At 37.2% G+C, this 12498-nt stretch overlaps 1 protein-coding gene and 1 long non-coding RNA gene across 3 annotated transcripts in view; one reads left to right on the top strand and one right to left on the bottom strand.

Annotated features, from left to right (window-relative positions):
• CNTNAP5 (contactin associated protein family member 5) overlaps positions 1-12498 on the bottom strand; it is a 767582-nt gene that overhangs the window by 585778 nt on the left and 169306 nt on the right. For both annotated transcript variants that reach the window (XM_044769171.2, XM_070507397.1), the window contains exon 2: positions 3323-3427. In XM_044769171.2, the coding sequence (XP_044625106.1) occupies positions 3323-3427 (105 nt within the window). The remainder of the gene's footprint in view (positions 1-3322; positions 3428-12498) is intronic.
• Positions 250-3248, top strand: LOC139045078 (uncharacterized). Its single transcript, XR_011502745.1, has 3 exons — positions 250-353; positions 1002-1047; positions 2825-3248. It is a non-coding gene; the product is annotated as an uncharacterized lncRNA (long non-coding RNA).

The raw sequence follows: 12498 nt of genomic DNA on the forward strand, positions 1-12498 counted from the left end.
AATACCTTCTGTAGAAGAGAGAGAGGGTGAGGACAGTTACATGGGCTTTGACAATCTAATCCCCACCTTGTTCACTGGATTGCCCAGACCTTGATTGGGACAGCAATGCCTCAGGTCAAAGGCTACTTCCCAGGGTGTGTTTTCTCTTAGAAAGATTAGTTTGTAGCTGACAGAACGCCTGAGACTTGCTTTATTTGGAGTCTGAGGGTGCTCGTCAGCACAGCTTTCCTATATTCTTTTCAACTTTTGAATCAATCCCTGCTTCTGACAGGACAAACTTACCAGCTGCACACCCTTTCTTCCTGGGTATAGGAGAGAGCTGTGTACACTTGCGTTCCAAGCACACACTGAAGGTAAAGTGGTCCTTAATTACCTACGTTCCCTGTGTGTCAAAGGGGTATATGATTCCCAGGAGATTCAGTAAATTTAAATGATGCCCAAGGACTTTCAAGGAAGCTCATCTTTGGGAACCAGTGAAGCAGCACTAACCTGCAAGAACGCCATTGAGTGCACTCAATTAGTGAGTGGGACCTAGTTTTATGAAGTCAAGGGTTTTACAGTTTGGATTTCATGTTGGCTGGAATACCATGAAATTGCTTAACAAGTATGCAGAAGGCTGAATGATGCAGAGTGGAAGAAATTCATCAAATACTGTAATAAGTGAATGAATGAATGAGCAGATCATGTTAAGAAAAACCTATCCAAAACAAAGATATCAAAAGGGATTACAGTATGTCCTTTCAACATCATCCTGGGGCAATTTTTAACAAGTTCACCCAATGATTATTTAATTCTCTAGAAGAATTTACTTGTCGTTTGGTTATGCTCATTAGTGTTTTATTAGACCTTAGATATTGTGAAGCTATATGTTAACTTATAAATGTTTGCCCAATAGAGGAGTTATAATCCTCAAATTTTTTTTATCATGTAAGACATTAACTAGTTTGTATCTACTTAGAAATTTTATTCTAATATTCTTTTCTTTCCTCTCTATGCCACAGCATTTTTTACCTGTGAAACAGAAGTAACATAATACCTACATAGAAGGTAATTGTGAGGATTGAGTTGATGTACCTTAAGGCTTAGAAGAGTGAGGGCTCATAGTAACTGCCAAGCATATTGTTGTGATGGTTTTTAGTCATATGCTGGTAGCTGTAACTTGATAACAGGAGGAGCATAAACTCCTAGACACACAATCAAAGACTCAGCAGGAAAATAGTAATAACAATTCTGCACTGACACTGTCCTTGTCAATATCTGTCCGTTAGAGGAGGAGCTGACCTCTGATCAGACTCACAGCTTCCCGAGAAACTGACGAGGAGCTTCCTAGGTAGTAATGACTTTCTGCCACCACACAATTGGCTAGAACTGAGACAAACTCTGACTTTGGATGGCCTGTTGGAGACCGTATTAAAATCTTCCAACCTGTGTTTCTTCATTAAATGAGAAGTGGGCCTCCCTGCTCCAGTCTAATTCTCTCCCCTGCAGTGAGAAGTATCTTTTGAACACGCAACTCTCGTCTCAGTCTGCACATAATGCTGCAAGAGAGGCAGTATTGGTCCATTTTACAGATAAATAATGGAGCTGGGGAGCAGGTAAGTGACTTGAAGACATTCACAGAGCTTATAAGTAAATGCCATAGCCAGCGTTTGAACTCTGGATAATTAATTTTCAAGTCCCTTTTCTTTGTAATACAACCCGCTTTTAACCCATGTTACTGAATCAATTTGCTAATGTGATGGTTAGGAACAAAACCTGAATTCAGATGACTTAGATTTAAATTCAAGCATTTCCCCTTTCTTGTGTGATTTTAGACAAGTTATACAACTTCTGTGAGCCTCAGGAACCCTACCTAATGTAAAAAGTACTAATGCTTACCTTACAGTATCTTTCTAAAGACTGAGTACCATAATCTAGGTAAAATGCTTTATAAAACTTTTGCCATAGGGTATTCAGCAAAGGACAGTGTCAGTGCAGAATTGTTATTAATATTTTCCTGCTGAGTCTTTGATTGATCACTCTTTTTCCTTAGAATAATATTCTAAACTCATTCTCAACAAAACTATAGAACTTGCTAGCTTTCAAATTCCTGATCCCATTATGATAGAAAACCTGTGAAATGTAGTGTGAAACAAACTACAAACATACAAACAAAAATTACAAATTAATCTATTAATGGAAAATCAAAATTATAAATTAAAATGTTAACAAATTAAATAATTCTGCACTTTATAAATATAATATGAATAACACAATAACCAATTAGAACTTATTCCAGAATTCAAAGATAGTTCAACATTGGAAAATTTACTAATGTGATTGGCCTCATATATCAATGGGAAAATATAATCAAGAGTGATTAACATGACCTCTAATAGATCAGTGTACCTCTAAAACTACATACAAAATTCTTCTTCTCAACTTGAAAGAGTTTATAATATTCATTAGATACACTAATATGCAAACATCATCAGATTATTTAAATAGACAAACAATTTTTAAAAATCAACTATACAATTATATATTTACATATATGTGTGTGTATATATATATATATGTTATAGAAGTCAACATCCAAATCTGATTAAAATATATCTATTTAGATAGCCAGAATCATATTTGTTAAAGGCATTTCACATAAGAGATTAGTTAAGGATGCCTGTTCTTACTTCTGTCACATGTTGTAAAGATATAGACCTATCATTTAACCATGATTATCTCTAGCTTGTATGATTACACATTATTTGTATTTTCTTACTTTTAATTAATAGTATTTTGTACTTTTTAAAGTTAGTAACATTTATTTTATTTATTTATTTTTTAGGAAGATTAGCCTTGAGCTAATTGCTGCCAATCCTCCTCTTTTTGCTGAGGAAGACTGGCCCTGAGCTAACATCCATGCCCATCTTCCTCTACTTAATATGTGGGACGCCTGACACAGCATGGTTTGCTGAGCGGTGCCATATCCGCACCCCGGATCCGAACCAGCGAACCCCGGGCCGCTGAAGCGGAATGTGCGAACTTAACCTCTGCGCCACCGGGCCGGCCCCAGCAAATATTTTTTAAAAACTTATTTTCACAAAGTCCTCTTATGATCATCAAGAATAATCACATGGGATGGGGGAACAAGAGTCATCATAATGTAAATATCCATTATGTTCTGGGAACATAGTTTCATCCCACTGTGACCTCCCTCTCCCCATCCTTCTTTTGAAGACTGCTTTCGGGTAGGATCCCCGTGTACTGAGGTGCTTGCTTTCTTCCCCGTATCCACTGCATGCACATACAGCACTTAACCTTAGATTTTGTTCATCCTACTCACCCACTCTTCGATTGAGTTGAGCAGGGCTGTGAGTACCAGTGAGGTCTGAGGAACTGGAAAAAGCCATTGGAGAGAGCAGGGATGCTAACGGGTCATCACAGTTGTCTAAAACAATGGGAGAGAGAGAAAGCAAATTCTGTCAGCAAGAGATATTCCATAAAGAGAGGAATCATGGCATTAACCACTATCATTTATTAACTGCTTGCTCTGAACAATGCCAGTACCACTTGTTTCCATGTGCTATTTCATCTACTCCTCACAAAACCCTGAATGACAGGTATAAGTTTCTTTCACAGTTGGAGAAAATGAATTTCAGAGATGATAAGAAGTTTGCCCAAGGTTACCACACTAGAAAATAGTGTGGCCAGAATTCTCACTCAGATTTGCCTAACTCAAATGCCCAGCTATCCATCATTTCCTTTAATCAACCACTTGAACAAAACTTCAAGTTATGGCTTTCAAGCTTATTCTATAAGAAAGAAGATTATTAAAGGGGAAACATTGTTTCACTACTCTCCCGTCTTCAGAACCTCGGGACTCTTGTGATAGTTGTGTTTAGAGAGAGAGAATAATTCAGAATGTCTGACATTCAATTGTCTAAAAGTCTTTATAAAATGAGTTACTAGTTCTAATAATTCTTTCCTATTCCACGAAGCTGTAGAAAATACTCCTCAATCTTGTACAATCTTGAATATCACATTCACATCAGTAGCTACACTTCCAGCCTTCCCTAATGTGGTAGGTATGCTTTCTAAGGCTTCTTTGAAGTTGTCCACATGTGCAGCAAGGTGGGGCCATGCCCAGAGATGCGGTCTTGACAACATAGATATATTCCTCCAGATTGACACTGACACCCTGACCATCCAGTCTCATGTAGGACCCTGCTCTTCACATAGCATATTGATCATTTAAGTGTCTCGTGATCATTCATTTTATTTGTTTGTATCTTCACTAAGTGGCACACTCTTTGTTGGAATGTTAGCAATGTATTTTGTACATAATAGGGCTTCAATAAGGTTTGTTGAAAGAATGGCATGATGAGGGAAGGAAGGAGGGAGGAAAAGAAGGAAAGAGGGAAGAAAGGAAGGAATCAGTCTAGGTAACAGTACCAATACTCTTTTCTTATTTTTCCATTTTGTACACAATTGATCTTATAGGACACTGAAAAGTGACTGCATAAAATCTAGACATACATCATTCAAAACTAAATTGAAATGTGTCACTCAGTTTGAGGGTAAACTTCATGATGTTAAAAGCTCTCAGGAAGAGTTGATTTGACATTTTTTTAAAAGAAAATGTATGTAAGTTTATGAGACTGCTTGTTTATCTAGCAAATTCTTACAAAGAAGTATTTCATCTAATTGCAGGAAAATTAATGAGAAACATAAGGATTAAATTTTTGTTTGTTAAATGTGTTACAAAATGAACTGGCAAAGTATATTTTGAGCTTTTCCCAAACACAAATGTTTGAAAAATATTTTGAGGTACTTGACAAACACAAAACAGTGCCAGTTCCTTTTTTTTCCTCACTGAAAAAAAAAATAGCATAAAATCACAGCAAAGGCAGCTCAGCAGTTACGGTCATTCCACAAATAGAAAGCAGAGCTCAGGGACACTTTATTCCTGGAATAAGATGCAGGTAAGAGGAGGTACACAGACACCAACAACCCACTTGCTTGGAACCGTAAATTTGTTACAATATTTATATATAAGGAAATAATTTGAACAATGCAAATCTTACATTAGTTTATGCCTGCTTCATCATCAGGAGACATCAGGGGAATGCAGAAAATTGAACCCAATGGAATTGAGCCCCACAGGAATATGCCATACCTATATACAAACACACATCAAACACCACATAGTATCACACTTCATAGCTATGTGCCTCACATATCCACATCTGGGTACAACTATCCTCCAATTTCAGATAACAATCCTTCCACCACTTCCCAACAACTCTTAACCCTTCTGATACCCACTTTCACGAGCAAACTTAAGATGTTTTTGAATATAAAGTACCATATTTGTTATAGTATTTATGTATTTCTTAAATATATAACATGTATAAAACTATGCTACCATTTTATTAGGTTCTTATTATGTGTCAATGACGACATTTTTGACTATTGTGTCCCTAATCCTATTCTTTCCCTAAGTAGAAATATGTGACCTAATTGTTTCAATTTAATTTAGTCCAATAAATATTTATAAGGTCCTGCTTGACCTTGGATAGTCTTTGTGGATAGATTTGAGTAAAATTGAATCTCGGACCTCAAGGAGATGAGATCATTGAAAATATAAACATGTAAACAAATAAATAAACTGATGGAAAAGTTTAGGAGAGTTTCACCAAGGTCACATCCAAGCCAATAAAATGGCTATCCAACTGTCCAAATGTTCAGACAAGTAATCTTTTCGTGTCCTCCGGCCCTGTGCAGGCCCCTTCTTCATAAGGCACTGGCCTCAGGGAGAAGTATGCCTCTGAAGCTCCCTGGCTTCAGGACACCAGTTGCCATTTTCCCCAGTGTCCATTTCCTCTTCTGAAATGTGCCTTCTTTGTGTCTTAGTTTGTGAAGTCAATATTCCCACTTTGGAAGTTAGTAACTTTATTAAAAACAATCTGTGCTAGTGGAAAGGTCCAGAGGAGTTTCTTCAGACTCCTTTCTTTAGGGGTCCATTGTACATTGTCCACTGTACATTGTAACTGTGGCTTTTAGAGAAGATGCCTGAATTTTGCTCTCCTATCCCTAAAACTGATAAGAATGGGAAAATTTCAAATCAGAAAGGAAGAAAGACCACTCTCTTTCCCAGCTAACAGATGGTTCCCTCTGCCATCTCTTTGTCACATGAGCAAACCCAACAATGTCACTTCAACTGAAACTAGACCAGACTTCTAACCAAATTACCCCTAGCCACGGTGAATTAAAAATTTGTCTATAGAACCATTCTAAACCCAAAGTGTGTATAATTTTTAGACACGTGTCCTATTCTTAAAGAAGAGGAGAAATGATCTAGCATAAATGAGAGCAATAATTATTTTGTTTTGTTTTGTTTATTAGATCATGACTTGGGACAGCCTGGGATAGTAGAAACTATCAGGAGGGCTAGAGATAGGAGATCGCCATTCTAGATTGGCTTCCTCTCTTGCCGTGGTAACTCCAGATAATACATTCAAACGCACTACGCTGTATCTCCATTGTCTACACAATGAAGAGAGTCATCTTTGCCACATCCAGCTAGAGAATCATTTTAAAGGTGCAGTGAGAATAGATGGAAAGAGTCCTCCTTTAAAGGATAGAGCACAGAATGAGAACAGGAAGCCGAATATGAACTGTCTATAATATCTGCTGCAATTGAGAGCAACCATTTCAACAACTTTTTTCTGGCATCTCATTTCTAGTTACAAAACCTGCCCAACAATTGGTGTCATGGATAGCTCTTTTGCATTGAAGGTTTACAACTGACCAGCTGAGAAGGAGAATGTGATGTAAAGAGGAAACAAAAGGGTGAAGACACCGGAGAGTGGGGACAACATTGCACAGGGCAGTCCTCCCGCTCTGCAGACTCGCAGCCTTGTGGAGACTGGCCCCAGATCACACCAAGCACATGGCTGGGAAGGAAAGAAACAAAGCACCATCTGCTCCACCATTCCTGCAGGCTTTAAATAAGCAAACCCATGTTGTTGTTAAATTTTAGGCTCCACATACATCTCAGCCTTCTGACAGTGCTTCTTACAACACTAAATCCATTCGTGGGTTTCTCCAAAATTGTGTGTGGATGTTTATCTGTATTTACATGAGGAAAGACGAAAGAATGAAGAAACTCGGGTGGGGAGAGAGACGTTTGAAGTTTGGGAAAAAAATATTGAGGGATTAAACATTAGGCTTCCAGTGGAACACACAACTTGAGAGAGACTATCATGATTTTCCCAAGAATCATTTTTCCAGAAAAAACTACGGTTACAGATGCATTGGCATAGTAGAATATTTTCAAAATATGCTCTTAAAAAGATTATTCATGGGCCTATTCTCTAAAAGATTTGCTGCAAAAATCAGATGAAAATAAAAGACTATTTACAAAATGTAAATTCCTATTCACGTGTAATTTATTATTCTCCATTTTCTTCAACAAATAGCTTTACTGCCATCTTTACTGTTTCCTTTATAATATAAAGGCCACCTCCTACCCTACGCCACCCACAGGCAGAGAAAATCCACACCTACGGATACGACCAAAAGTACATCAGTTCTTCCCTTTCAGTTCTTTGAACAACTCCAATCCTACATGAAAATGGCTTAGCTCTACATTCATAGATTAGGAGGATATCAAAGCCAGGAGGAACCCCTGAAACTGTGGAAATCAAGCTCTCCACTTTCTAGATGAAGACCTCAGCGTTTAGGGAGATGACGGGACTGCTCAGGATTATTCAGTTAATTAGTGGACGAGCCAGGACTGAAACAAGGTTTCCTCACTCCCAGATGGTGACCAGTAGGTCAGTTACCTGCCACCTGTGCGTAAGTTTGGTAACCATTAGTTATATTATCCTTCACAATGTTTGTTTTAACAGGAAAACATTGAAGAAGTGTCTATAATTTTCAAAGAAATTTGAATTTTTAAATTTTTCTTGTCTTACTTATCTTTTCTTTTAACAATTTCTCCTACCTACTGGAAAAAAAACAAAAACAAAAACAGTAAAGGAAAGATGAAAGAAAAAATGTAAGAAGAGGGAAAAAAAAAAGCACATTTCTTTCCTCACTAATGATGGTGTAGAAACCCAAGTCAAGCATTTTATTTGATATTTTGAATCTGAAGAAGTGAGGATAATTTGTTCTTCAATATATATGTACAGTTAAATACTAAAGGTCTTCTTTCACGTTAATTAAAAGGTAAAGGCACAAGAGAGAATTCTGAATAAACACGATATTTACACAGCTTCTTAGAAATTATCATTGACTCTTGAAGATGATTCTACTTTAACAATTTTTGTTGCCAACATATACTTTTATTTATTATTATTAAAATACCAATAGAGTTACAGATGGTCCTGAAGTTAAATTGTGAGCATCATCTTGATTACCACAGTAAATTGTATATGGGGATTTGGAGCTTAAAAGATTCACTTGTATTTATAGGTAAGATAAAATTCCTCTTAGCATTGCACATTTAATGGCCTACTTTGTTTAAAAGACATAAAACATGCATTTTGTGTAGTGCCTACAACAGTGCTTAGAAGTGACAACTCATGCTTTTACCTTCATTTATTTTTTCCACTTGTTACCTATAATTTCACTTAGCAACAACAAAAATAAATACTCTAATATTACTCTTGAATCTGACCCTGTCCCCGTTTTCCACCATGAAATACTAAAAGATAAATTACTTCATAATGAGCAGACCAAGAAACATAGCTCTCTAAAACAAGTAGTGAAAAGAAGGTTAAACCTTCTCTACCCTGACGTTCATCTCCAGCTTAATGCAGTACTGGGTCTTTGATCACCTGCTGGATACACCTGGTTGTGCTCTTTGCTGTGGGAAGACAGAATTCAAGTCAAAGACATAGACCCTGAGCTCAAGAAGCCAAGATCCGCTTTGGGTTGAAAGACAACCAATATGTATATACCTTTAAAAGCTCCTTATGTTTATGAACAATTACATGCAAAAAACCTTTGGCTTGGGATCTAGGAATCCTGGACCTTCTATCTTTGCTGGGAGTGTGCTCTTATTTTACCTTTCTGAGTTACAGATGCCTCAGCTCTAAATGACAGGGGTTATTGTTCAATCAATAAACTGGAATGGAGCACACTCTACATGTTAGAGTTCCTATCAGGCTTTAAAGATAGTAAAGCAAATCCTCAAAGACGGTGGAGATGGACACACTACTCGTTGTACTGCAGGAGTGATTGGTGATGGACAGATGAGGGTGCGGCAGCTGCAGGAACATCCGGAAGAGGGGCTAGTCCTGTTTAGGGATTCACAAATGGGCTGGGACTCCTTCCAGGCTTTTATAGCAATTCTATTCAAAATTTCAGGAAAGATTTGATTTGGAGGCACTGACCTTCACTTATAAGTGGCTTGCTAGGACTACATCACAATCAAACCCAATATAGCACGATAACAAGGCAGCAGCTGCAGTCATAATTCTTTAAGTGCCTCTGATGTCTAGGTTGTCAGCAGTCACCGCAGCACAGCAAGGGGGAGGCCATCATCCGTATTGTACGGATGAGGAAACTGCAAGTTTCTTCGTCCATTTCACACTCTATCAGTGCCTAAACTGGGCTTTCAACCAAGGTCAGTGTGACTCTTTGTACATCGTCCTTCTGAAAACTACTTCAAATCCTTGAAATGATGGCAGGAATGAATCACAGACTGCCAGGGCCAGTCTCCCATTTGATTATCTTGCATGAATTTAGTGCTTTCCTTCTTGGATTTTCAATATTTTTGTGTGGATGTCCCACAGTTTAGCCAAAACTCAATGGCTCCAAATACGCTTCCCTGAATTGCTTGCTCTCAGATTAATCCTTTTTTTCCCCGTAATGTCTCTGATGATATTTTTTTGTGAGTCTCAAATTAGGAATTTGGGTTCACTACTAACTGTTTTGTTTTATTATTTTTTTCTTTTTTACCCATAAAATTAATTTATCAATGACTTAATCCAATTTAGCAAATGTTTCTTAAGCTCCTCATCTTTGAGGCATATGATGTACTAATAATTTGGGGAACATAAAGCATCATGTTGAGCAAGTATTTTTTTTTTTCACAGTACTTAGTATATGGAACTATGTATGTGTTCAATAAATCCTCATTCACTGAAAAAATGAAGAAGTCCTATCATGTTTTTCTTTTGGTTTAGAAAAATTTCTCAGATTTATACTCACTTTTCTTTTTCTCTGTCTTTCTCACTACTTGATCCTAATTCAGGCTTTTCAAATATCATGTTATGATTTTTACAACAGTCTCTTCCATTTTCCACTGGACTCTACTCTCGTTAAACCCTACTTTCAATATGTTTCCTTATCAAGATTTACTAGATATGTCAGCCTCAAATTTGGCTTCCAGAGGTGGCATCATGAAAAGGAAAGAACAAAGAGAGGGAGTTATTAGCATATAACAGGTCTAAGCTGAGCATAAGGCCAGTGTGTCATTGATGGGGCCACAGGCTGGTCAGAGTCAGAAAGTGAGGTCCAACAAGCAGAGGTCAGGAGAAAGGGGCCTGTTGTGCTGATCAGATTCAGTCAGAGGCCTGGGATTATGTCCCCCAAAAGCATCATTCTAACAGTGTCTAAACTCAAAAATGCTAAAGCTATTAAACCCTCAGGTTCATGAATGGTCTGTCATAAGTTAACTGCGTTATCTAGAAGGCATAAACTCTTTGATGAGTAGAAAAGGTAAGATTTACAGATGAAAATAGTTAGAAAATTCTGGAATATGAGAAGCTGAGAGTGGTGACTAGATTACCTTGGAGGGTTTTAGAAGAGACTGATAAGAAAAAAGCAAATCTTTGAACAAATTTTACCTATTTAAAAAATTTCCCTGAATCTAATTTTGTTTTCATACATCCCCGTAGTCCTCCTCCCATCCCCACCTATCAACACTTCGCATAATATACACATGTGGGCGCGTACACACACACACACACACACACCATTACATAGTACAGTGCCAAATAAGTTTCATAATTCATTAAGTTTTTAAGCAAAGCTAAATAAATGAATGAATGGGATGTATATAAGGATAAGATCAGGAAAATGGGAAAAATACGACAAAAGGTTTAAAAAATTAAAAGTAGAGATGATGTCTTTTTACTTAAAAAGTGCATTGTTTAAATGATTATGCATGAAAGATTAAAATGAAGGAGAGAAGACAACTGAAGAATTGTAAAGATAGTGTTTCTGTCAATTCAGTGCTCATCAGAGTTGAAGATTTCTTTTCTAGATCTGTGCCTTTCTCTGTAGACATCTATTCTTTTCCAATACAATGGAACTAAACTTTCACTAGCTAAGCCTGTTCCTTCATTGAGTGGTTCTGAACTACACTGAAAATCCTGGTTACTCAGGAGATCATGATCTTCAATGCAGCTCAAACAATCTGAACACATTCATAAAACCTTCATCTTTAGTGGGTCTAAGCATAGAGTTCCTAAGGGAAACACTAAAATCTCTGTGTGTCATCAATCTGCTCATTGGAATTTAGGAAAAATGCCTGATTAAAAAGATAGGCTTGAGCTGGGGACTGGCCAGCTGGCTGATAGCACAATCCAATGAGGTCAACACCAACCATTTATGAGTGGTTAGGATAAACATGTACTGATAATTTGAACAAATATTGATCTTTATTGGTCTTCATAGATGATAAAATAATGCCAGCCTAGAGGCAGAAGCAGTAGTCCTTCAAGATCATAATCTAGCTGTGTCTGTGCGTGTGTGTGCTTGTGTACACGTGTGTGTGTGTTTCTGGACTAGTTGGAGACTGTAGTATATTGGGAAAGAGTCCAGACTTTGGATCCCAGCCCAGTCTGAATTCAGATCCTGACTCTACAGCTTGCTAATTATATGTCCTTTGGGAAGTTATTTAATCTCAGTCTTATCTATGTATAATGGGGATAATAACTATATCCAGGCTTGTTATGAGAACAAAAAGAGACAATTCATGTAAAATATTTAACCCAATGATTGGCACATAACTGGATACACATGAGTTCCTCTCATTTTCGATCATTCTTTCTTTCTTAGATTCAAGCTCATCATGTCCAGTTCCAGCCATTGCTTTTGAAAAACGATGTCTTATACCCTCTACTATATCTTGTAGATTTTTCCCATCCAAATGGTTTTAACACTGCTTCTTTATCAGCTTTTCAGAATTCATAGGATAATTCTGTACCAAGAGCTATTCTATTTATGCGTTACATATACCCCATACCAAATACAGCATACTTCCGAAGTTTCATCACATTTTTTTTCTTGTATTCAATAAACAGTTCTTAAGCACAATGTGCCAGACATCATGATATCTGGTTCATAGACAGGGGAGTCTTAAGGGAATCAGGAAACACAGCTCTTATATAGCATTACAAGGGATGAGGCTGTAGAAAATGTTTGGATTTCCTTCTTGTCCTTATATTTGATTTATTTTAAAATTTTTGACATATTAAAATAAGACTTGCCATGTTTGTGTTT

Source organism: Equus asinus, chromosome 4 (assembly GCF_041296235.1).
Source record: "Equus asinus isolate D_3611 breed Donkey chromosome 4, EquAss-T2T_v2, whole genome shotgun sequence".
Classification (NCBI taxonomy): domain Eukaryota; kingdom Metazoa; phylum Chordata; class Mammalia; order Perissodactyla; family Equidae; genus Equus; species Equus asinus.